This window comes from Drosophila obscura, unplaced genomic scaffold (assembly GCF_018151105.1).
Source record: "Drosophila obscura isolate BZ-5 IFL unplaced genomic scaffold, ASM1815110v1 contig_109, whole genome shotgun sequence".
Classification (NCBI taxonomy): domain Eukaryota; kingdom Metazoa; phylum Arthropoda; class Insecta; order Diptera; family Drosophilidae; genus Drosophila; species Drosophila obscura.
The window spans coordinates 765,011-792,928 of NW_024542690.1; the positions used below are offsets into that span (position 1 = coordinate 765,011).

Below are 27,918 nucleotides of genomic sequence, written 5' to 3' on the forward strand. Positions count from 1 at the left end.
ATATGGGCATTCTCTACGATAATGCGTTTCTAGTTTTATCGTATCTTTAAAAATGTGCCTGCCACAGATTATCGTCCTTTGTGCGGGCGGGGCGAAATTTTAAAATACACTTGTAGCAGTGGGATATCACATGAGTCTGGAAACCAAATTTGGTTGCCCTAGCTCTTATAGTCTCTGAGATCTAGGCACTCATCGGGACGGACAGACAGACAGACAGACGGACAGACAGACATGGCTATATCGACTCGGCTATTGATGCTAATCAAGAATATATATACTTTATGGGGTCGGAAACGTTTCCTTCTCTGCGTTATACACATTTACTTTTACCACAAATCTAATATACTCCTTAACTCTTTTTTGAGTTCGGGTATAAAAACCGCATGCAATTTTATGCACGCGTTGCAGAGATAGCCGCTTACACACAGATTTGTTTCTACAAATTTATGGTATAGATATATATATCACAATCTTGCGTTTTTGTAAATTCAGGATATAGTTAAAGACATATTCATGATTTAATATAGGACATTTATTTTATTCAAAGTAATTTTCATAACATATTTCCACATCTTAATACTTATACTTAAATTCCAAACGAAACAAATACTGAACATTCACCTGTGCTATATCGTATACTATATACTCATTGTATAGCAATGAAGATTTTAAATTTTCATCAGTTACTGCCTTTCCAAATGGTATTTCCACACCATCACTTCGCATATAGCTCTCTTTAGGATCTGGCATGGTGCGACCATGACCATAGCAGCTATGCTTATCTTTCGGTAGTTTCGTAACGTATTTTGCTGCGGTACATTCCATCATATCTCCCAAGGCTACTTCGGAAAGAAGCATTAAGCCGGTTGAATTTTGTTGGCTGGTGCAACAATAATTAGCTGATTTTGAAACCATGTCTGCAAAGTAAATGCCTTTCCCAAACATGTAACCAGTTGGTGGCGCTTCAGGGGGAGCAATTTTTAAACCATGAGATAAGATACCAGCGAAGTTCGTTAAGCGGGAACCGTGCCATAATAATTTTCGATTATGTAGCTTCTTAAAAGGCTTAAAACGTCTAGCTTCCCCTTGACGAACTACCTTAAAAACATCCACCACCTCAAGTTCATAGGCACTGTGGGTAGCAGCATGGGTATTCTTTACATACTTATTTAAAATCGAAAATTCATCACTATTTTTATCCAGTGGTACCAATTGAGTCTTCAATTGCTCGTAATGTTTGTCTAATGGGTTAACGTTATCAATTGTATCTTCGTTCTTTATTAAGCTATAGGCGACCTCGATTTCAGCCAGCGAATCAAGCATTTGTCGCAAATCTTCTACTTGCTTAGAAGTTTCAATCAATGGTGGAGATTGGACTCCGAAGCTGTGGGGAATTAGAGTGTAAAATCTATTAGAGGCATCAATGAGCCTAGCATTTGTAGAGCCGGACTCGATCAATTCATAAATTTCTTTCACCACATTGTATGCGTACTGAATTTGCTTTAAACTTAGTTTGCCTAAAGGCATTTTCTCCATGTCAATATGAAATTCCATCATTGTTTTTTTCATAAAGTCCACATCAAAAATAAGCTTGATTAAATTTTGTACGGAAGGCTCAAGCTTAGAACTAATTGTATTTTTGTTTTCTGTTACAACTTTTGAATCATCTTCGTACTGAATATCGATTGGATACATACGATCTGGGATTTTGACAAAGTGTTCTCGATCTTTAAAATCATTTCCGGATTTATCAAGATATACTTTTTGAAAAATTTCTTTCGCTTCCAGAATAGTTCCACACTCTTCAACCTTAAAATTCCCAATAGTTGTGCCAATCCGACCCCATGAACGAAAAATCCAATACCTGTAAAAGTAAACGAGGAAATAAATAGAAAATTATTTTAAAATAAGGAACGGGAAAAAACGCACATTATTAATAATGATCTTATCTACAAGATTCGCGATACTCTTAATATACCCCATATTTAGTCAGTATATATGAAGCTCGACACGGCCCTATTTATTGTGGATGGGAAAATGCTTTGCTACTGCGCTAAGGCTCTCACGTACAAATGTATTACAGTGGCTAGCACCAACATAATCTTCCGTTTTGCCTGCTATCTACCCATAATCCTATAATTTATGTAATCTATAATTTGGCATTGGTATCTGAGCCGATGACTGTGTCGCATGCTCTCTCGCACTTTCTTTCTGTCTTTGTCCTTTGGTATCGCTGTTCGCAAAAGGGACGAATTGATTTGTTGGTTAATGTTGCGCGCACTTGTCATGAGAGATTGAAAAAACAGGAACAAAGAGGAATCCGGACCAATAGTTATGTTCTAATGTTAATTTCTGAACTGCTTAGATTTTAATCTCTAAAATCTATGGGCGCATTGGATGGACAGACAGACTATATCGACAGGCTATATCAACTCGGCTTTTGATGCTGATAAATAATATTTATATTTTATGGAGTCGTAAACTTCCAGCACAAAACTAATATATCCCTAAACTTTTCGAGTATCATGTATAAAAAATGATAGTATTGTAATTTTAATGTGGCCGAACGTCTTATTAATTGATACTGATACAGTTTCTGTTTAGTCTTAATGTCAAAGCACACATTCGGAACAGTTTTAACTCGACCTTATTTCGTTCTTTACCGGAAAACAAAGTGAGAAACGGTTTAGGTACATATAACAAATAATTATTTTTTACCTTGAACTTTTATCAGCTTCCAAAAGCTGTAGCTTATAGTATGAATTTTTGTTGCGTTGAATGTCGGTCAAACCAAGCACTATATTGTATTTGTCCTTTCCCTGAACATACACATGAGCGATGTCTTCAAGTCCACTATCAGGATCAACAGCAAGACCATCCTTTACTTTTAGCGTCTTTGACGTTGGCACAGATTTTGTATATATACTCTTTGACTTTGAGCTCTTAGCTTCTTCTTGGGGAACACGCGCTGATGGGTCTGTTCCCCAATCACAAATGCTCATGCTGCTTATATAATTAATGGCGCCATCAGGATCAGATTGCACCACATCGATGTATTCAACAGGAACAATATGAATGCCAAATTTTTTCGCTGACTCCATTCTGCTGCTATTCTTTTTAGTTTCTTTTTCCGTAGATATAATTGCTATTGTCCTTTCTGATATTTTGGTATCGCATTTTCCGCCCAACTTTTCAATTCGTTTTTTTACCTCTTTCTCTTTTTCTTTAATTCCAATAATGGAAAAGTTCAAATTATACAATGGGGGCTTCTTACGAACCACTTTCGGTCTGAAATAAATATAAAAACAAATAGTTTTATATTTTTAGTATTCGAGGTCAGAGTGTTTACTAAATATATAAAAACATATACATATAGACCCCCGAAATGGTGGATGGGAGTAAGTTTATTCTCTTGTACCTTCAAAAGTACAATACATCTATCGGAAAACAACAAACCCTGTAAACAAATACGTGGTATAAACATGTTTATATACTAACCCATTTAACTCCTCAGGATTCTTTTTCAGTAATAGGTTTTTAGAGATTTTGCAGGCACTTGGAGGTATATATTGGATAATTCGTATTATTGGTTTTTTTTTAACCGAATCTAAAAAGTGATACGCTGATTTAATATGCTTAGGTACTTTACAAGCCGAGCGCTTGGGTTCAGTATATAGCTTATCGCATTTGGTCCACTCTGAAATATTTCCATTGCATTTGTATCCAGATTTATTAAAAATAAACTGAGAACTGTTGCATTCAGAGCAGGGCGCAATAGCACCAAAAGTTAACATATCTGCAGCTTGATCATACAATTTTTCAGTGTCGCCCGTTATCGGCTGCTGTCCATTAGATGTCAAGAGATCCTCAATGTCTTGCTTCTTTATTTGACTTTTTAGTTCATCGCGAAATTTAAATAAAGAGTCGTTCTGTCTTTTTATGTGTATCATTTTCTCGTTTTGTTCCTTTTCGTCCGTTTGCTCTATTTTTGGTTTTTTGGCATCCGGAGTGTCTTCAGATTTGATTGTTCTGTTTTGTAAAGATTAAAATATACAAAGAAATACATAGGCTAGTATTATATAAATTGAATAAAGATGTAGAAACGTATAATTTTTTAACGCTATAATAAAAACGAGAAGGAACGCGTAGGTCGCTTCTTTGGACGCTACTCTATTTTTATACCCGTACTCAGTTAGTATATATTTGTGAGCTTATGATTTATGTAAAATTTTAAAAATATTAAATTTTTTTTTATACCCGTACTCAAAAAAGAGTTAAGGGGTATATTAGATTTGTGGTAAAAGTGGATGTGTGCAACGCAGAGAAGGAAACGTTTCCGACCCCATAAAGTATATATATTCTTGATCAGCATCAATAGCCGAGTCTATATAGCCATGTCCGTCTGTCCGTCCGTCCGTCCGTCTGTCCGTCTGTCCGACTGTCCGTCTGTCCGTCCGTCCGTCTGTCTGTCTTGTTGAGCGCCTAGATCTCAGAGACTATAAGAGCTAGAGAAACCAAATTTGGTTTCCAGACTCATGTGATATCACACTGCTACAAGTGTATTTCAAAATTTCGCACCGCCCCCTTCCGCCCACACAAAGGACGAAAATCTGTGGCAGGCACAGTTTTAAAGATACGATAAAACTAAAAACGCAGTATCGTAGAGAATGCCCATATCTACCAGATTGCTGAATCTGAATCAGATCGGATCATAATTATAGCCAGAATGAAGAAATTAATTTTCAGTTGCTTCCCCTCCCCCTCCCGCCCACGACAACGCAACTCATTTTCCTTCTCGCTCGCACACTCTGCCGCGTTCAGTGCGCGAGCAACCCCTAGCGGAGGAGATGTAGAATATAAATGGTACTTGTACAAACTACATGTTAGATGTAGAATAGACATTGTAGATGAGATGTAGATAACAAATGTAGCAAAAAAATGTAAAATGTAAAATTTTTTTTTTAATTCTAAAATTCTAAAAAATCATGCTCAAAAATGTATATACTGACTGAGTACGGGTATAAGTAGAGTCGCGTCCCCAGAAGCGACTCACACGTTCCTTCTCGTTTTTGCTACGTCTGTTATCTACATCCACATTGTCGATTCCACATATATAATATAAATTATAAATACACAATGTAGATTATACATTAGGTTGAGCTAAGAACAAAAAAGTTTTTTTTAATTTAAACGGGACACCCGTTAATTTTGTTATCTTGGGTTTGATAGTAATATTAAAGCTTTTATTTTTATTAAAACAAATTTTTAAGAGGTTGCTCCCGAATTTTACAACAAATTTTAAGCAAGAAAATTAAACAAAACGAGAAGGAACGTGTGAGTCGCTTCTGACGACGCGACTCTACTTATACCCGTACTCATATATATAAGCTCATATACATTTTTGAGCTTATAATTTTTTAGAATTTTAAAATTTGTAGCAGTGTGATATCACATGAGTCTGGAAACCAAATTTGCCCTAGCTCTTATAGTCTCTGAGATCTAGGCGACAAACAAGACGGACAGACTTGGCTCTATAGAATCGGCTGATCAAGAATATTTATACTTTATGGGGTTGGAAACGTTTCCTTCTCTGCGTTGCACACATCCACTTTTACCAAAAATCGAATATATGTATACCTAAACTGTTTTTGAGTACGGGTATAAAAATTAGTAAAGAACCCAACATCGGCGCACTTAAGTTTATTTTGCCTTGAAGTTGGACGACCAGTAAGTAACAGTGCCAAGAGAGAAAAAGATAGTCAATGCACTTACATGCCATCTTAAGTTACTTTTTACTGTTTAACTACTTAACTTATATAATTCATGCACCTCTTTTTACCTAATGACAAATATATTTGATAATAATTATAACTTTTAGTAAATACATTTTCAGATTTTAATTGTAAGGAATAGAAAATCATGTTTCTAACAAGTCTTGTTTTCAGTCCAATGTTTCGTTTGCATTCAAATGTTAAAAAATAAATTGAGTAGATTCATATTATCTACTTAATCTTCATTATAAAGACGAAAAATACTCACGGCAGCACTTTTTTCACTTCAGTTCTGTCCTCCGTTTTTAAGCTTTTGTAGCCTGGAAGATTTTCGCCAGAATCGAACCACCCAAGTTCGGATCTCAATTGTGCAAAGCATTCTACATGATGCCATAATGGTTGACCACCATACTTCATACCAACTTCAGTATCATATACGGTTTTCCGTACACGAATTTGATCTTTGCTTATTTTTTGATCGCAACCTCGGCAGGATGATCGGCTAGATTTTGCATACTCGATACCAAAGTCCTTAAGCGCTGTGTTTTCAGCTTTAGAACGTTTTTTCCCGGTGTTAGCCATTACATTTACTGCTACCGTTCCTTAAAATATAAGAATGTATAACAATTAGAACCTGATAGTCGATATTATATCACTACTCAACAAAATTTAACTTTTTTTTCTCAAGGAACCAAACCGACTTTTTCTGATAGATTGGGGGCTTTACATTTTTTAAAGAATTATGGTTTTTTTCTACGGCAGTTTTTTTTAAAGAATTTTTGAAACCTGTTTTTCTTTTTAAACTTTTTTCAGAGGTAGCGCTTGATTTTTTCATATAACTTAAGTATCTTACATTTGGTTTGCCGTTCTGAAAATCTAAGAAATGCAGGTAATAATTAGACCCAAACTCTTTGTTTATTAAGTTTTTAGATGCAAAAATTATGAAAAGGAAAAGTCGAAAAATAATTTATTTTCTAGGTCCTTTGTTTTTTTGTTTGTTTATAGGTGCATTAATTCGGCGTCGTTTAAGGTATTGCTCATCGGCGGATCTAAAATTGGTTGACCAACCCTACGAAAATCAGATTTTACCGTTTTACCGTCGCTGGCCCACCACCAAGTAATGCTTGTTTAGGCATTTTTACCCGTACATACCCGTTAAGGGGTATATTAAATTTGCTGTCAAAGTGGATGTGTGCAACGAAGAGAACGAAACGTTTCCAACCCCAATAGCCGATTCGATATAGCCATGTCTGTCTGTCCATCTTGAAGAGCGCCTAGATCTCAGAGACTATAAGAGCTAGAGCAACCAAATTTTGTTTCCAGACTTATGTGATATCACAATGTTATGTGTATTTTTAAATTTCGCCCCGACATAGAACGAAAATCTGTGGCATCTACAATTTTCAAGATACGAAAAAACGGAAACAATAGACAATCTACCAGGATTGCCGAATCTGGGTTACCAAAAAGCTGTTATATGTCGAGCCTTATCGCTAGCCCCGCGCGCCATGAAGCGTCAAACGAAAATTAAATGGTCATTTGTTCCTCATGCAGCATCTAAGTTTTGTATAGTCTTTGGTTAGATCGGATCATTATTATACCCAGAATGAATAAATTAATTTTCAGTTGCTAACCAACCCACTTCCAATGTTGCACCGTTTCTCGTAGATTCTCGGAGATGTAGAATCTACATTTTAGATGACAGATGTAGCAAAAAAAAAAATTTTAACAGGTACAAATTAATAAAAATTCGACGCAAATCATAATCTCACATTTATGTTTTGTTTGTTTTATACAATTTTAAATATTCTAAAAAAAAAATGTTCTTAAACTAAGCTAACAATATAAATGACAAATGAAAACCATACAAATTTTAAACCCAAATGTCCTTCTTTTCAAAAGAATCCTTAAATGAAAAATAGTCACTTTTGTATTCACTCTAGGTTTTTGATCAGGAATCAAAATTCTTCTTCTATTACGTTTAATTTTATGAATATTGAAGAGTATATCGACGCATTTCCTTGAAGGTATCGTAAGTCACTTTTGAACGAAATTGAGATTTAAGTTGTTAGAAAACTTATGTCTCACAACCCACAGTGGTCAATTCTGCCAATCTGGCAGGCAATAAATTAAATTAAAATGTTGAATCTAGTTAATATTTTTTTAGTTATGGAAAGTTAACATCCCACAAATATTTATTGCAATATTTTTATATTTTTCGAGCAGCTGCACGCCGGTAAGTCCCACTAATCTTTTCTGTCCATACCTAAGTACATTTTCTAGCCATTTTATGGCCTTTGGTTAAGCTGAGTGAAACTTAATTGTGTGCGAATTTTATTAAAATAACTTTTTATATTGATCATAGTTGGTATGTATTTAATAAAATTATATGTTTTTGTCCTGTGCTTCTATGTATTATTGGTAAATCGTTGCAGAACTTCACATTTCCATTAGAGTATTTGTTCGGCTAAGCGCCGGCCCATGGCAGCACAAAGAGCAGTTGAGCATATGTAACATCTCTTAATGTAACGTTGCTCTTTATCACCGTATTGTTTTCCTTTGCTTATGCTCTTGCTGGTGTGTTCGTCAGCCGCTGCTCTTCAGAGAAAGCAAAAGACACTTCAAGACCGATCATCACCGTAGCAAAAAAAAATTTTTAACAGGTACAAATTAATAAAAATTCCACGCAAATCATAATCTCACATTTATGTTTTGTTTGTTTTATACAATTTTAAATATTCTAAAAAAAAAATGTTCTTAAACTAAGCTAACAATATAAATGACAAATGAAAACCATACAAATTTTAAACCCAAATGTCCTTCTTTTCAAAAGAATCCTTAAATGAGAAATAGTCACTTTTGTATTCACTCTAGGTTTTTGATCAGGAATCAAAATTCTTCTTCTATTACGTTTAATTTTATGAATATTGAAGAGTATATCGACGCATTTCCTTGAAGGTATCGTAAGTCACTTTTGAACGAAATTGAGATTTAAGTTGTTAGAAAACTTATGTCTCACAACCCACAGTGGTCAATTCTGCCAATCTGGCAGGCAATAAATTAAATTAAAATGTTGAATCTAGTTAATATTTTTTTAGTTATGGAAAGTTAACATCCCACAAATATTTATTGCAATATTTTTATATTTTTCGATCAGCTGCACGCCGGTAAGTCCCACTAATCTTTTCTGTCCATACCTAAGTACATTTTCTAGCCATTTTATGGCCTTTGGTTAAGCTGAGTGAAACTTAATTGTGTGCGAATTTTATTAAAATAACTTTTTATATTGATCATAGTTGGTATGTATTTAATAAAATTATATGTTTTTGTCCTGTGCTTCTATGTATTATTGGTAAATCGTTGCAGAACTTCACATTTCCATTAGAGTATTTGTTCGGCTAAGCGCCGGCCCATGGCAGCACAAAGAGCAGTTGAGCATATGTAACATCTCTTAATGTAACGTTGCTCTTTATCACCGTATTGTTTTCCTTTGCTTATGCTCTTGCTGGTGTGTTCGTCAGCCGCTGCTCTTCAGAGAAAGCAAAAGACACTTCAAGACCGATCATCACCGTAGCAAAAAAAAATTTTTAACAGGTACAAATTAATAAAAATTCCACGCAAATCATAATCTCACATTTATGTTTTGTTTGTTTTATACAATTTATACGTTTTGCTGTCTGGCACAGTGACCTGCCTGCCACATTGTTCTAAACGCTCCTAACATAAATATATCGCTTTCAACAGTCTTGAACCGGCCCGCGTCTTCAATCGACCCATCGTAACTTACGATCCTGCCTGAAAGGACCAGCTTTAGACACAATCTCTTCGCTAGAGTTCAGCCACGCCAGATATCCCATCGCCCTGGACCTTCTTAACAAACGGTTCAATAACAAGTGTCTAATATTTCAGGCACATGTCACTGACATTCTGAGTGTGCAGCGTATTGAGACCTCATCTGTGTTCCAACTCCGGTCATTTTCAGATACTGTAAATGCCAATCGGCGGACTTTGCAGAGTGTGGGGACAAAGGAGCTTGTTGACTGCATTCTGATACATAGCCTGCTACAGAAAGTGGTCAGCCCCACACAAGCCAAGTGGGAGGAATGCTCGTCAATGGATAAGCAAACCCACAACCCAGAATTTTACCGCTTTTCTGGAGCACAGATGCCAGAGGTTGGAGACTCAGGAGCACGCATGTACACCAATAGCAATTGGAAACACTGCCTAGTAGCAACTACCTTAAAGCCGATTGCCTGCGCGCTCTGCGACGATACCGGACATTCAATACATATATATATATGTTCTCAGTTCAGCATCCTTTCTCCACGACTTCGGCTCCAGGAAGCTAAGAAGCAATCGCTACGCACCAACTGCCTCCGATCAGGCCATCAGCAAGGTGAATGTCGTTCTCGATCCTGCCGAGTTTGTGGTGCTAAAGCATCACACACTACTTCATTTCGAGTCTCCATCCTACACTTCTCAATCCATTCTGCCCAACTCTTCAAATCAACATCGGTTCCACGCCGTAACATCGTCAGCCTCGTCGCTTTTGGCCCAGAGTCATCGACGGGACGCCGTGATTTTGCCCACTGCCATAATCAGCGTGAGGAGTCGCTCTGGGATGTTGATTCCTTGCCGTGCCCTACTCGATTCTGGATCGCAGGTGCATTTCGTCACTTCTCGTCTGGCACAACAGTTGCAGCTACAGAAGAAATACTCGGAAGTTTCCGTTTCTGGTCTAGGCGGGTCGTGTGCCATATCCGAAGGATGCTGCGTTGATATCCAACTGGAATCACACGCGTCAAACTATGCTGCGACCAATACGGCACTTATTGCTTCAACCATTACGGGTAACCAACCCAACGGTATCCTCAACATTAATCGCTGGAACATGCCCTCCAACATACCTCTGGCGGATCAGAAGTTTTACCAGCCCCAGCCAGTTGATATTCTGATTGGAGCGGCTCTGTTCTTCGAGCTTCCATGCGCTGGCAATATAAAGTTGGAAACTGGACTGCCACGTCTTCAGGAGACCAGACTGGTATGGATAGTTGCAGGAGAGGTTTCTCCGTCTCTGAAGGCTGCTCCACTTTCTGCTTCTCTATTTACAGTTAGATGATTTGAAGTGGCCTCTCGCTCGACCCAGAATGGGGTCTGACATAAAGTCCGGAGTAGCGGTGCTGAAGACGTTTCCTGGAGCAACAATAGAACAACAGTGCTGCCAAAGAAGGATGTTAAAGACGCGTGCTCTTCAACGGTGGGAGTATGTTTGGCTAAGCGCCGGCCCATGGCAGCACAAAGAGCAGTTGAGCATATGTAACATCACTTAATGTAATGTCTCTCTTTATCACCGTTTTGCTTTCCTTTGATTATGCTCTTGCTGGTGCTTTGCTCTTCCTCGGCGTTAGTCAGCCACTGTGGGGGAGGCTCGTCAGAGAAAGCAGAAGACACTTCAAGACCGATCATCACCGTAGGTACACGTTTTGCTGTCTGGCACAGTGACCTGCCTGCCATATAGTTCTAAATGCTCCTTACATAAATATATCGCTTTCAACAGTCTTGAACCGGCCTTGCGTCTTCAATCGACCCATCGTAAACCCTCGTTATCAAATCCGCACACATTTCGCTATTTTTCGATACTACATATACTTTACCTTAAGTACAATAAACTGTGAATATATTAACAGAACAATCATCGTCTCTTGAATAATCTCGCAAAACAACGCTACTGAAAAAGCTCAGTAGCTCAACAGTAGTATTTTTATACCCGTACTCAAAAAAGAGGTAAGGGGTATACTAGATTTGTGGTAAAAGTGGATGTGTGTAACGCAGAGAAGGAAACGTTTCCGACCCCATAAAGTAGATATATTCTTGATCAGCATCAAAAGCCGAGTCGATATAGCCATGTCTGTCTGTCCGTCTGTCTGTCTGTCTGTCTGTCCGTCTTGTTGAGCGCCTAGATCTCAGAGACTATAAGAGCTAGGGCAACCAAATTTGGTTTCCAGACTCACACTGCTACAAGTGTATTTCAAAATTTCGCCCCGCCCCTTCCGCCCCCACAAAGGACGAAAATCTGTGGCAGGCACATACGACAAAACTAGAACACAGTATCGTAGAGAATGATTATGGCCAGAATGAAGAAATTAATTTTCTGTTGGTTCCCCGGCTACTTCAGCCAGAGACCCGCTACTCATTCTCTTTCTCGCTCGCACACTTTGCCTCGTTCAGTACGCTAGCAACCCCTAGCGGAGGAGATGTAGAATCTAAATGGTACATGTGGAGTCTACATTTTAGATGTATAATATACATAGAATATGTAGATGTAGATAACATATGTAGCAAACAAAATTTAAAATGTAAAATTTTGTTTTTTTAATTCTAAAATTCTAAAAAATTATAAGCTCATAAAATGTAAATACTGACAGAGTACGGGTATAAGTAGAGTCGCGTCCCCAGAAGCGACTCATACGTTCCTTCTCGTTGTGTTTTGGTTTAGTTTTTTTTAAAGAATTTTTTTAATTTGATATTTTTTTCGTGTTGTATTTCAGAAGTAGTGCTTATATTTTTCACATAACTTAAGTATCTTATACCTGGTTGTATGGTGGCCAACCCGTCAACGACTTCAGACGTATTTTTGTATCGCTCCGCCGTGAAAATTAATTAATTCGCGAAAAAGCGCTCGGGGTCAAGTGCTAGGGGTATGCATGGGTACTAGTTCTCGGGGTATGCATGGGTACTAGTGCTCGTGCTGAACGAATATGAATATCACCCAATCGTGTAATAAAGAATAATAATATAAAATATTAGAAAACACAAATTTCAACGTATAAGAGCACCAGCTCGGTAAAGAGCCCAAGCACTGTAATCAAAGTCAAAATGAGCCAAGCCCAGCAACAGCAACCAGACGAGCGTCGGCTCTTGCAAGCAAAAAACAACGCGTACTTTTCTATACCCTCGTCAAAGGTAGCAGTACCAACAAAAACTGCATCACTGAAAGTGAACGAGGAGAGAGCACGCTCTCTCTCCCATGCATTGCAAAATGGGTCATGGAGTGCTCAGTGCCCATACCCCGGACTCGTACTGCCTATCCAACGATTTGCTAATATCGACAACAACTAGTACAATGCCCTCGCTCAAAACTGTGTCTTCGACCACAACAAAACAAGGACAACAGCCACTGCAATTGGTAAGCGCCAGGTACTGTCGACCCACTGCGACAAGCCCCACCTCTCAAAACCGATAAGTTCGAAAAACGTTAACGGAGCGTTAATTCAGACTGGGCTCGATCGCTATGTGCAAATCAAAGGAAAATTGAGCTAAAATAACAGAGAACACTGTGCCAAATAAGGCACTAACAAACAGTAGATTTTCGATACTTAGTGTCCCAAATGAAGATGAGATCGCCGAAACACCCAAGGCCAAAAAATTAAGGCCGCCACCTATTTATGTTCGTCAGGCAAATTGTGCTGAACTGAACATAAAAAATAACTGATAAAATTAGCCCAAACACATTCTACATATGGGCAGTTCCTATCTGGCGTTACGTTACATTCGTACGACAAAATGTTGGAAAAAATAGTCAAAAAGCTGAAATTTGGAAAAAAGATTATCCTCGTTGAATATAATTTGGTTAAAAGTGCGTTACATAAAACAGAAGTGGTTTTCGAGGTTGGGGTACAAAATGGCAAAACTCTGCGAATTGGATAGGGCTATTTGTATAACATTTTTTGTGGTAATAAATGAAGTATTGAGAGTTAATTATCAAACTTATTAAATGTAAAAACTTTTCCTCTTTTTTTGTTAAAAATCCGCGGAGGCATCTGGCGAACGTTACTGGCGTGACGTTACCAAATTCCGCGATGATAAAAGCCTAAAAAAAGCCTATACTGTTAGCCGAGGTTGGACCAACGTTCTGATAATGGTTTTAGGTAGTTTAATGTGTTAGAAAGACTTTAAGGAGAAACTTTTATTAAGAATCATCTTCTTCCTAGGAGATAATAGTAAAAGAAAACATGTCTATTAAAATACCAGAAAATACCAAAAACGTGAACTTTTGCTTATTTTCATAGGTTTTAGGATGAAAGTTAATGAAATTATATGTCAATAAAGTAAATTAGTTACCTTTCAATAAATTTAGAAAAAAATATTCGGAAAAAATTATATGGAAATCGGTTTTTATTGACTTTTTATGATTCTTGGCCTGGTGGACCTTTTGGCGGAACTACCCATATGTCACGTCCAAAAAAGGGGTAACATAAATGAAACAAAAATACAAGTCAATGACAAACAAAACTATCGATAACACTAGTCAACACTAGAATTAGGCTGTGGCCCAAAATAACTTTTTCTTACAGATGTAGGGGTTTAAAAATTTTTAACGAACTATGGTTTTTTATGTGTAGTTTTTTTAAAAGAATTTTTTAAAATCTGGTATTTTTTAATGTTTTTTTCAGAGGTAGTGCTTCTATTTTTCACATAACAGCAAATAAATTATGAAATTTGAATTTGAAAGCTTAATATCTTCCAGGCGTTAAGCTTCAGATACAAAGGGTCTGGGTCGTATTTATAGCTGCTTTTGTCAGCTGTTCGGAACTGCAAAGTTATATGCAACCAGATATAAGATACATAAGTTATGTGAAAAATAGAAGCACTAACTCTAAAAAAAAATACCAGATTTTAAAAATTATTTTAAAAAAATAACACCATAAAAAAATAATAAAGTACTACAAAAATTTTTAAATCCCGAAATCTATCAGAAAAAGTCATTTTGGTTCACAGCCTAAATAAAAAGTTCAATTTTGTCGAGTGGTGTAATTTGCGAAATACCTCGAAAATAAAACGAGAAGGAACGTGCGAGTCGCTTCTGGGGAAGCGACTCAACTTATACCCGTACTCAGTCAGTATATACATTTTTGAGCATTTGATTTTTTTAGAATTTTAGAATTGGTTATTGGTTACCAAAGGAATGGAACCAACAGTCCCAATCAATGAGATAATAGATGGACTTAACGATAAGAGCTTCGAAGTCAAAATGGCTATGAACATAATTAATATAAATAAAATTCCCCAGCCAATGTTCAAGGTAGAAATGACACCTGACAGTATGAATTTAAGTAAAAAGGGAGTTCACCCAATCTACAAGCTTCAATATCTACTGCACTGTAGGATCGCCGTTGAGGAACCACATAAACGAAATGCACCAGGCCAATGAAAAAATTGCCAGGAATATGGACACACGAAAACTTGCACACTACGGGCAGTCTGCGTTGTCTGTGGTGATGTTCCTCTCACTGAGGCCTACCCCGAAAATAAAAAGGACCCATTTGCCAAAAAATGTAGCAACTGTAGGGGAAACCATACTGCCAACTATAGAGGTTGTCCTGTCTATAAAGAATTGAAAAATCACCTAAACCAACAAATAACTGCACCTCGAAACCCGGTCGTCCGACAAAACTTACCATATATTCCATCAACTACGACTCCAGGCGTTTCTTTTTCTCAGGCGTTAAGTTAGAACAACGGGTCTTACGCCTCAGTCTATAAGCCGAAACTTCAACCACCTACTGCAGGAATAATGCAGCATCAGACATCAAATCAAATTCCAGATATTACTGCCCAGCATTCCCCTGAAAATCCATCCCAATTGCCTAGTGGAATTGAGTCAATGCTGGTAACTATAACAAACACAATGATAGGAATACAACAAACGATGCAGGAGCTTATGCGAACCCAAAACCTCCTCCTGGAGCTCCTAATCAAAGAGAAATCTGTTTAAATGGCTTGTCTAAATATATGTTACTGGAATGCAAATGTCATTTCGCAGCACAAATTCTCTTACAGTTCCTCGCTCAACACGACATTGCCGCCATGCTCATATCAGAGACTCACCTAACAAATAAAACTATTTTCACCTCGATGGCTATAACTTATAAGCGACAAATCATCCCAATGTTAAGGCACATGGAGGTACTGGCGTTCTGATCAAGCATCGCAGCAGCAATTATCCATTGCCATCATTTGGTACACCTTATCTACAGGCAACATAAATTCATATTGGCTACCTATACCTAGCCGCAGTATACTGCCCACCGCGCGCGCTTCTGCATTTCTTAAATAGAATTTGTAAAATTCTTCGGCCTACTAGGTGACCATTGCACACACATAGTGCCAAGCACTTACCCGAAAGGACGACAACTTTATAACGCTATAATAACGCCACGAAACAAGCTAGACTTTATCTCTCCGAGCAAGCCTACACATTGGCCCACAGATCCAAACAAGCAACCCGACTTGATGGATTTTGCACTTACACGAAGAGTGCTGCAAGGTCAGACTCATGTAGATCACTTAACAGATCTATCATCGGATCACTCGCCCATTCTACTTCACCATTACGAGCATCCACAGCTTTCGGAACGCCCACACTTTCTAACATCTAGCAAAACAGATTGGCTCAAATACAGGAAGTATAAAAGTTCCCATTTTAATAGCTGCCCAAACATTTATTGTAAAGATGACATTGATAGGTCAGTCGAAGCATTAGTATCCTCAATGTCACTGGCGGCAAAACACTCAACACCAATATCAGCAGCTAATAAACTTTCCAACAGCAGTCGTATTTCTAGGCACATTGAAGTGCTGCTACGTGATAAAGGAAGGATTCGGCGATAGTGGCAATCACACAGATTACAGGCCTCTAAAGAGCGGCTAAAAACAGCCAACCACCTAATACGCAGAGCCCTAGAAGATGAAAAAAACCGAGCTCAAATATCCTATATGGAGAAACTCTCCCCAACTAGCAAGCTATTCCCACTGTGGAAGGCTAAATCAGGTGTATGACCACCAATCGAGAGTGAATCATCTTTGCGTACACAAACAGGAGAGTGGGCTCGCAGCAACAAAGAGAAGGCAAATGCATTTGCCGTCCATCTAGAAAACGTCTTCAAACCACACCCAGAAACAAATAGCTTTGTGCTCCCACCAACCAACAATCCCGAAGCTACTCCACCTATCAGATTCCATTCAGGAGAAGTCACAAGGGTCATTAAAGACCAAATCTCAAAGCAAAAGAAAGCTCCACGGCCACGATGTCATCTTCCCTAAAATGATCAAAGAATGTCCGAGCTGTGAAGTATATTTCCTTACTGTGATATTTAACAACATGATGAAATGGGGCTATTTTCCTCAAGAATGAAGAATGAAGAAAAGACAAGTCCAAGCCATCATCATATAGACCAGGGGTCGACACACCTCTGATATAGACCTATAAGCCTACTGCCTTGCCTATCAAAAATATTTGAAAAGCTGCTCCTGAATCGTATCAAACAACACCTACACATCAACGGTGCCATCTCGATGCACCAATTTGGATTTCGCGAAAAACATGAAACCATTGAACAAGTTTGGATAGATGGCTTAATCCACAAAATCAAAATATTACTTCCACATAACATCCTTGGAATATTGGAGTCATACCTACAGCAAAGAAGTTTTGCAGTACGAGCAAAGCTGGTGAAGCTGGTGTACCCCAAGGCAGCGTGCTTGGACCGACACAGTATGTCATCTTTACAACAGATCTACCGACAAACAGCCCAACAACAACTTCGACATTTTGCTGATGATATTGCCATACTAAGTCGCTCCAAGTGCCCAACAAGAGCAACGGAACACTTATCATCTCATCTCGTGGCCTTAGAAAAATGGCTAGCAGACTGGCACATATACGTAAACGAGCAAAAAAGCAAGCATATCACCTTTACCCTAGACAGACAAACTTGCCCTCCATTATATCTGAACAACATCAACATTCCACAAACCACCAAAATTAACATACCTTGGTGTTCATCTGGATAGAAGGTTTACTTGGCGTAAACACATCGAAGCGAAGAGAAATCTACTTAAATTTAAAGCTAGTAATCTACATTGGCTAATAAACACCCGTTCACCACTAAAACTGGAGTACAAAGTACTTTTGTACAATGCAGTTCTCAAACCCATCTGGACATACGGCTCCGAGCTATGGGGAAATGCTTGCGTTAGTAATTTAGAAATAATCCAGAGAGCTCAATCGAAGATACTAAGAACTATTACTGGGGCACCATGGTACATACGGAATTAAAATATCCAAAAAGACTTACAGCTGTGTTCAATGAAATAGCAGTGCCGCACCTCACCACTTTCAAAACTCTTTTTGAGACACTTCCAGATATCCAAATTGAACAAATGATACCTTTTTATATAGACTGGACTGTTAGCATTAGAAAACCGAAGAAATATCAATACATTTGAATTCCATTTTCTTGTTTTACATGACATAAGCCGAATACCCATGAAATTAGCTGTTCAATGAATATTGTTTTTTTAGAATATTGAAAAAAAAACATGAAACTCAAATAAAAACATATATTTCACGTTCTTCATGTTTCTTGAGCTTTAATATATAGTTTTTAATCAATTTGGTTTTCATTGCGAACTAACACCGGCCGAACATGGGTCATTAATCTCTTGCCCCAATAGGATAATCCTTGAACCAATTGCTAAAACTTTGCTCTGGTTGACGGATTTGCAGTTGCAACAACGTATTTGGTATTCCAGCATAAGATTTCGATGAGATTAATATCCAGTTGGACAGTTGGCCATGGCAAAATGTCGATCTTTTCCGATAAAAATCAATTCCTAGCAAGCTTTTCTGGATATTTTAAGTCATTATCCGGTTAAAAGATCTTTTTAACAGGAATTTTTCAACTGTGATATAAATGTAATGTATTCTAAAATATACCTACATACATAGATTCACTCAATACCATACTATACTCAAACGCCAGGCTAGAAAGTACTAGCTCATATGAGCTGGGCCCCATAAGGCTCAGCCTAGCATGCCCAATGCTAATTTTTTCATGATTTTAAGAGGTAATCGGATTTCTATGTATGCCAAACCTATTCTTTTGAGTCTATCTTACCATATAATACAACTTTACTATCATCAGTCAAAAGTATTTTTGTCACTATGACACAGGCAATTCCATATGAGGTTTTCCAAACTGAAGTCGTGCACCCATGTACTCTCAGAACCAAACGCGGACCTTTCTGGGACTTCTTGCATTGAAATAATATGTAATCAACTGTCACATCAATGGCAGAGCGAAATAATATTGTTTTCCCGAAATTTCTGTAGAGTAAACCAGAGATTCACGGCTCTGAATGTTTCTTTTGTTCATTCAAAATAACTGGAATCTGGAGATCCATTATATGGGGCTACTCGAAACAACCTGGTCAAAGCTTTACGCTTCCTGTTCCTCCTTTAGAGGAAACGCAAAAAAAAGAGGAGATGTCGCATGGAACAACGGATTCAAGTAATGACCAATCAGGAGAATATAAATATTGCAAGCCTCTTTCACAGGAACAATTGAAAGATTTGGTTAGGATCCTGCATCTTCCTAAAAGTAAAGCCGAGCTTCTTGGATCTTTTTTTGCGAAGTAAACCCTTTTGTTGAAGGAAGATGTCAAAATAACTCTATTCCGGATGAGTCATTTGGTTTACCCAAAATTTTATATGACGAAGGATGACATGTGCGTTTGCCACGACATTTTCGGACTCTTCAAGCAACTGGGTGAAGCTGTTTTGTTACACAATAGAAACCAAAAGCCGTCTGTTCCCATCGCCCATGATGTTAATATGAAGGAAAAATATCAATCAATGCCTAAATTGTTTGAAAATATAAAATATAACACCAGTAGAGTGTGACTTAAAAGTCGTAGCCATGTTAACGGGATTGCAAGGTGGTTACACAAAATACTGCTGCTTCCTGTGCCTATGCGAAAGTAGAGCTAGAACTAAGCATTGCTCAAAAAAACATTGGCCAAAACGGGAGGGAAATACATTGGAAAATTACAAAATACAAAATGCAGCTTTCGTGAAGTTTGAAAACGTTATTTTACCACCATTACACATTAAGCTGGGACTAATAAAAAACTTGGTCAAAGCACTGGATAAGGAAGGTAAATCGATGAGTTACCTAAAAACTGTTTTTCCACGTCTGTCGCTGGCAAAAGTTAAAGAAGGCGTATTTGATGGCCCCAAACTCGAAAACTACTAAAATATGATCGATTTGAAAATATTTTATCTAGGAATAAAAAAGCAGCCTGGAACTCATTCCGACTGGTTACAACAAATTTTCTTAATTACGTTAATATTGTTCAAGACCTAATTGAGAATTATGAACAAATTAGGGCCAAGATGGCACTAAAAATCCATTTCCTGCACTCCCACTTAGACTTTTTTCCGACAAACCTAGGGGACGCTAGTGATGAGTGTGGGTCGCTTCTGGGGACGCGACTCTACTTATACCCGTACTCAGTCAGTATATGGGCATATCCGCCGAATGGTCAACCAGGACCGAAAAATAAAATAAAATAATCATTGTATTTTGTGTATACTTATAAAGAAATGTCCAAATTTTCATAATGCAATGGTTTTATGGCGTATCTCAGTGGTTTTCATGTGAAAATTTGCCTGAAAACTTGAAATATGTGATTTCTTCACTTTTAGCTTTTTTTAAAGGCATTTTTATATTTAATTATTTCGCATGCAAAAAATATGATATGTTTGCACTCTTCTACCAAATCTCTCTATTACAATCTGTTAAGAAGAGAAAAATGCAGAGAGACCGAAAAAATCTTCAGTTAACGGTAAATTTTATTTTGCTTCTTATCTATGTTCTAATCGTACGTTCGCGACCGAAAACATCATTTTATTGTAATTGCTTCGCATTGAATGCAAGCAGTTGGCTGAAACTCAAGTTTGGTGTAACTATTTCAAATATAAAAAAACTTTGGGGTTACTATTAACCAAACTTTGTATTTTAATTTTCGACGTAGCGTACGTTCACGACCGTAAGTATTTTTTTTTATTTTTTACTTTTACTTTTCATTGTTTAACACGCATATAAATATTCGTAGATGGCTAAAACAAGTGAAAAACAGGCCCGATATCTCAATAAAATTAAAAGCGATCCACAAAAGTTAAATGAATTGCGCGAAAAAGCATCTCAGAGAATGAAAAAACGCCGCTCAGAATTGGCAAACAAGAAAATTATTCTAAAACAGATGCAAGAAAAAGAACGTGAAAGGCTGAGGGATTATAGAGAAAAGAAGAAAAAATAAGCTCAACAAAAAGAAGAACAGAAAGAGTATACTTGTAAGCTAACTTTGGGAAAGGCTATAAAAAAGGCAGAAAGGGCATTGCCAAGAGATTTAAAGAAAAAAATTGAGAATTTTAAAGCACTGTTTAATAGGTATGTCAAGCCAGAAAATGCAAACAGTCAAATTTCTACAAAAGTTAACTTGGATTGGGAGAAAAGGCTGAAATCGATCAAAGACATTTACTTGCGTGATGATGTTAGCGTTCAGTCTGCAGCCAAAAAGGACACCCTCGTTGTTGATGGACAAATTGTTGCTAAACGTTATATGCTGCTAACCGTGTCGGAAGCATACGAAGCTTAAAAAAACGAGTCAGTTGGAGAATGCGTAAGCAGGACAAATTTTTTGAAAATCGACCTAAACATGTCCAACTCTTGAGCAAAATGCCGCATAACATGTGTGTGTGTATCTATCACGCCAACTTCAGTTTTTTATTAAATGGTTGTGCAACAGTTATCGAGTCTCTTCCCAAAACCTTCGAAAGTTTTTTGAAATTAACTTGTTGCAATACTCAGAATGAAATTTGTATGACCAACGATTGTGAAAATTGTAAAAAAAATGTAACATCTATTGTTCAAGTACAATATCTTAAAAAATTGGATGAAATCGTGAAATGCCAACACTGGAGGAAAGTAGACGATAGAATAACTTTAACTTATTCTGTTGATCTGCTTTCTGACTTAATTTATGAGTTAGAAGTGCAGCTGCCACTTTTTAAAACACACTTCTTTGTAAAGCGAGACTAAAAAAATTATTTTGAAGCAATAAGAAATATCAAGCAACTATAGACTGCCAAAATGAAGTTCAAAGCGCGCACTTTTCCTATAAACAAGCTTCAATTTTAACTTGCGTCGCATGGAAAAAACTGTGTCATTTGCAGTGATAAACGATAGCTTAAGTCACAGCAAAGTAGATGTGCACGTTTTCATTTATTTTTTCATTTGAAATAAAATTTTCTCTTACTATAAATGTTATTACATACATAAAATGGAGCAATAAGTTGGTTTTAAGGGAAATATGAACTGATTCAAGGGAAAACGTAAGGTGAAACAAATTTAAAAAACATATGGAAAAATCGTACGTTCGCGACCCGTACGTTCGCGACCGGTACTTAATTTAATTTTTTTAAAACCAATGGAGATAATTTTATGTGAATATACTTTATAGAAAGCTACATTAATCCTCTTTTAAATTCAATTTATTGTTTTAGAATATTCCGTTCCAATTCGCAGATAATTGGATTTTTCTAGATTAAGTCAAAGACGACTTCTATTTTTCGTACGTTCGCGACCGCATGTATATTTCATTTATTATAAAAACTAAAACTCGATGAACCCCATCATTTGCACTAAGCATAGAGCTAACAAAAATGTCAAATCGCAAATATGCGTGATCCTGTTCTTGTAAATCGCAAAATTTTTAAGATTTAAAACCGGTTGCTAATGAGCTCGCGATTTCAAAACGAATTCCAATTTGAATATAATATAAACTTTTTGGAGCGGGAAAAAAATATAAACAAATTTTTTTAAATATAGTTTTTTTTTACCGATAAAATATTTATATCAATATCGGCCAGGGTAAATATCTGGTCTGTTCTTAATTCACCCATTTTTGGTTTTGTTTTGGTATAATGCGATTGCCAAAACAATGCCAAATTCAACTAAAATGTTACCATTTATAAAATATCTTACAAAAATTTGGCAATGAAACCCTATCGATAGCAAAAATTTACGAAAACCGGAGCATGGCGTTGAGTTTCAATTTTATCGTATGTCCATAAACATTTTTTTTTTGTGGAACGAATTCTATTAAAAGCACAAAAATGAAGAGAGATATTTTGATCTCTTCATTAGGTTTTTTGTTTATTTAGCTTTTATTTTTTGCGTAGTTGGTGTACGTTTTAATATTTATTGGTCTAGCTTGTGATAATGGTGTTATGATATTAGACTTTGCTTTCGATTGTTGTACTTTTTAAAAACAATTTTGGTGATAGAAAACATAATTTTTTTAAGTAGTACCTCAGTTGTTCGACTAAAAGCCAGCAGACGTGTCTAGAGACGGCTACGAAAAATTATTTTGCATTTTGTCTCTCATGCTATCTCTCTCTCAATTTGCAGCAAAATAAGTCTAATGTCATAACAGTGCTCATATGGCTTCAAAAGCATCAAGTAGTAAGGAAGATTTAAATCGAAAAAAAAATAATTGTTTTCAATTATTGTATATCAGTTGTTCGAAAGTATCGTATGTTTAAAGATACTACTTTTTTTTAGAACAAGGCGTCATTATTGGCAACAATTAAGTTAATATTCGTTTTTGTAGCTAAAACAATACAAGTTAAACAAGTTTTACCATGATTTTCACATTTTAAGCTGAGTAATTAAAAAAAACCTCCTGTAAAATTTGGTTATTTGACTTACGATACTTTCTATGAAATGCGTCGATACAATGAACTAGATTAATACTTCTTTCAACATCCTGTGTGTTTTAGAACAAGTTTTCTATGGGAAAGCTTGGTATCTACTAGAATTCAAAATTTTTCGATGTTTAGTTTGTTATACCATAGTTTTTAAAATATTTTTTTTCAATTGACATACAGTTTTGTGTCTTTGCTTTCATATAATAACTTGATGATGTGCTAAAGATTCTTGATCGGATTGAAATAAGGACCATTTCCCGGCAAGTCCAATTTCCTAAATCCCACCATTGCTAAATATTATTTTACCTAAAAAAAAAAATTATAAAAATCCAAATTTTTGAATAAAACATTCCATAACAATGTTTAAAAAATAGTCAGGACCAATAATGTTGCACTGTGGCAAGGAGTATAATCGTCCTAAAAGATGAGACATCAGTATGCGGAAAAAACGGCTAACGGTATGGGGTTTTCTTTTAAAAATGTTTAGGAACCGCGTATACCTACCCGCCAATCAATGCCAGATACCAAACTCTATTATAAAAAAAATCCCCAGACCACTCTACTGCCTCCAGTCCAATTTTTGTTGTTTTTGATCAATCGGATCTTTTTATGAATCATTTTTAGTGCCCACGTTCTGCCTTCTGAAGACGCCGCCGTTCAGTTTTGGTGCTAATAAAATACCTACCGACTAAATAAACTCCCTTATAATATCTTATGCCATGTTGAATTTGTGTACAAAAGACTTACTCATACAAAATTTGGTGCTAATTGCGCTAAAACTAATTTTATTTGAGCGCAAACACAAAAAAAAATAAGCTGCTTTTTCGGTTTTAGGTTTTTTTTTAATATTTTTAATTGTTTGGTGAAATTATTTACTTTTTAAAACGAAAACAAGTCTTTAATTAGCAGGTAATGAATGTATCTATGCAATAAAAATGTTTCCCTCAGACTTTATTAAATTCGCTCCATCGGTTTAAGGTTAGCTAACATGAGTGTCCACGTTTCATTGTCGGCTACCGAGTCACTGAGTAACAGTAACCAAAGACAATATAAGTATAAGATGCGTAACGCTCATACATTTCAATTGCCATATGCAAGACAATTTTTCGGCCAGCGACGAAATTCGCGCCATCTCGCTCGCACAAATTTGAGAGCGTACGAATCCAAAAAAAAAATCCGCTTGCATGTGTGAGTACACACAGAACAGCAAGTGCGTATGTGTGCGTACTTGTGCGAAGCGGACGATTTTCGAGACGAAAACCTTTTAATGAGTTGAGAAACGAAATTATTTACCGGCGTTGAATACATCGCATGATGAATACCCTAATGACAATTATTCCAATGTGAAGTCATGTATTAATATATGATATATATAATATATATTACTATACGATTATACCATCTGAAAATAAATTATCATTGGAGGGATATATACATATAATATATGAGTTTTTTAATATTGGGGTGGTAAGCGTCTTGCAAAATTAACTTACACTTATAAAGTGAAGGGTATATTTTGACAGCGCTGTAAAAAACGTATGCATGTGCACACATACAGTCGTCGCGACGACTCGGCTCGGCTGTCGCATCGGCAAAGAACCAACTTCGTGTGCCTTCGTATGCTGTATGCATACAAGAGAGTGGCTGGCTAGAGAGCTCTCTCTCTCTAAAAAATTTCAAGAGAGCCTGGAGCCAGCTCTAGAGCCAGCATGAAAAATTCGTGTGCAAAAATTTCGTATGGCGTTATTTATCTTATACTTATATTGTCTTTGCAGTAACTGAGTATGGGTATAGAAGTAGAGTCGTTGTTGAATTTTACGTACAACAAAATTAAAATTACGTACCAAGTAGACAAGCATTGCTTGGCGATATATAAAATTAAATTTACAATATTTGATTTACGCTTCGAACCAAACCGAATTTTTTTTGATAGATTTGGGACTTTACATTTTTTTTAAAGATTTATGGTTTTTTTCTAAGGTGACGTGATTTTTGCAGGGTTGGTCAGCAAATTTTAGCTCCGCCGTTCCTCCATAGATTTTTATGAATACTTTAAACGACACCTTATTATTGCACTTACACACAAAAAATATAAGGATACAGGATATCATTTTTTTTTGAATGCGTTTTTAATTTTGAAGAAAAAAAATATCGCACAAAAATCATTATTTTTGCATTTGAAAGCCTAATATTTCCTAAGCCTTACGGTTTCTGCTTACATTGCAGCTACAAAGTGTTAAGGTCCACTTTGTAGCTGAATTTATCAGCTTTTAAGAATGACAAAATTTTGTTAAAACTAGATGTAAAATACCCAAGTTGTGTGATAAAAACAAAAAGAGATCCGACAGAAAAAAAAAACGAGAAGGAACGTGTGAGTCGCTTCTGGGGACGCGACTCTACTTATACCCGTACTCAGTCAGTAAATTAATTTTTGTCCTTATGATTTTTTAGAATTTTAGAATTAAAAAAAAATTGTACATTTTAAATTTTTTTGCTACATCTGGTATCTACATATACATACATCTGCAATGTAGATTATACATTTACCATTTAGATTCTACATCTTTTCCGCTAGGGGTTGCTCGCGCACTGAACGAGGCAGAGTGTGTGAGCTAGAAAGAGAATCAGTTGCGTCAGCAGCGCTGGAGAAGGAGGGGGAACCAACATAAAATTAATTTCTTCATTCTGGCTATAATTATGATCAGATCTGATTCAGATTGGGCAATCTGGGAGATATAGTCATTCTCCACGATACTGCGTTTCAGTTTTATCGTATCTTTAAAATTGTGCCTGCCACAGATTTTCGTTCTTTGTGAAGGCGGAAGGGGCGGGGCGAAATTTTGAAATACACTTGTAGCAGTGTGATATCACATGAGTCTGGAAACTAAATTTGGTTGACCCAGCTCTTAGTCTCTGAGATCCAGGCGCTCAACAAGACGGACGGACGGACGGACAGACAGACATGGCTATATCGACTCGGCTATTGATGCTGATCAAGAATATATATAATTTATGGGGTCGGAAACGGTTCCTTCTCTGCGTTACACACATCCACTTTTACCACAAATCCAATATATCCCTTAACTCTTTTTTGAGTATGGGTATAATTATAATTGATAATGATAATTATCATTAAAATTGTTAATACCAGCGCTTCCAGTTAAGGCTATTTCAGGTTAGATGTAGCATATTTAAAAGTAGACTAGCGTATAAAATTTGCAAATATCTTATATAATCTGTTTAGAATATTTAGAAGATAAATTTAGTTTGTTTTAGCTTAAATTTAATATTAACAATTTTTTAACTTTTTGTTGGATAAAAAGTATCGGAACTAGGTTTTTGTGCTTAATCCTAGTACTCAGATCCGAAAAAGACAGCTCGCGAACAGAATCAGGGTTTATATTCGTATGAAACCGATAAGAAATTTTTTCGCGCACAAATTGTTTTCTAGGGTCTGTATGGAAAGCAGTACTCATTTCAAGAAAAAAAGTTCGATAGAATTTATCATTTTTTTATGAACAGATAGTATCTCAGAAATGTTGATCTTTGATATCAAATTAATTTTTTTGTTTAACTTTACCGTAAGCCGAGCTAAAGGTGTTCAAACTAGAGTGATAAGGGTGTAGGAATAATTTGTGTGCTTACTGTATGTATGCATATCTACATATGTACATACGCATAACGAGCAGGTCATGCACGCTTTCATATGTGGACATCAAGACACTATAGTGTGGTAGTCTATAACAGTGTACACTTAAAAAGCACATACCAATAAGCGTCTCCAGTTCCTTTTGGTCATCAAAACGTAAATTTTCGTAATTTTGAATGTCCCCCACAGATGATGGACGTTGTTTCTCAAAAAAACAGCCCTTGTGGAACCAGTTGGGCACTTTTGCATCGTGAAAAGCAGACTATTTAGGTTCATATGTACATACATATATTATTAAAACTCATATTCCAAATAATTTTTTTGTTGATTTACCTGGACCATAACAGCAATTCGTAGTTCTTTCATGGGAATAGCAGACTTACAACCTTTACAAGCAGCACGACCAGATTTGGCATATTCTGCCATATAAGGCAATTCAATATCCATGATTAGCTAAAATTTCATCAATTTCAAATGGTTGGAATTGCAAAAATTATTTCATCAGAGCGCCAACATTCCGGTAGACGCTAGAGACTTATCGCCTATCGCATCAATACCACTTCACAATACCGATAGTTAATATGAACTTGAAACAAGGGAAATGACACAATAGATTTTCCTAACATCTGCAATATGGAGGGAACGGTGGGATATATTGACCGATTTTGATATCCAAATCCACAAGGAACATCCATCATCATCCAAATATCTGAGGAATATCCCAATATCAACATTTTTCTCTGAATTTTGAAGTTTAAAAAGTAAATTGGTGGTCTTATTCGCTATATAAAAAGCTGTATATTAAAACTATGTTCAATATAACGTTACTCCACATATGATTTACCATTTCTTCTACCTCTTATGGTAATGTAATAGGCTGTTTA

The 27,918-nt window shown here is 36.5% G+C and overlaps 2 protein-coding genes across 2 annotated transcripts; one reads left to right on the forward strand and one right to left on the reverse strand.

Annotated features, from left to right (window-relative positions):
• Positions 1-514: 514 nt before the first annotated feature.
• On the reverse strand, positions 515-27,573 carry LOC111073216 (poly [ADP-ribose] polymerase). The gene is made up of 6 exons (XM_022365426.2): positions 27,368-27,573; positions 27,155-27,296; positions 6,040-6,373; positions 3,499-4,029; positions 2,719-3,288; positions 515-1,864 (listed from the first exon to the last, which is right to left on the reverse strand). Exons 1-6 carry the CDS (start codon positions 27,479-27,481, stop codon positions 574-576), a joined length of 2,982 nt encoding a protein of 993 aa, XP_022221118.2. The 5' UTR covers positions 27,482-27,573; the 3' UTR covers positions 515-573.
• On the forward strand, positions 9,521-11,140 carry LOC111073217. Its single transcript, XM_022365427.2, has 2 exons — positions 9,521-10,812; positions 10,883-11,140. Exons 1-2 carry the CDS (start codon positions 10,393-10,395, stop codon positions 11,099-11,101), a joined length of 639 nt encoding a protein of 212 aa, XP_022221119.1. The 5' UTR covers positions 9,521-10,392; the 3' UTR covers positions 11,102-11,140.
• Positions 27,574-27,918: the final 345 nt, after the last annotated feature.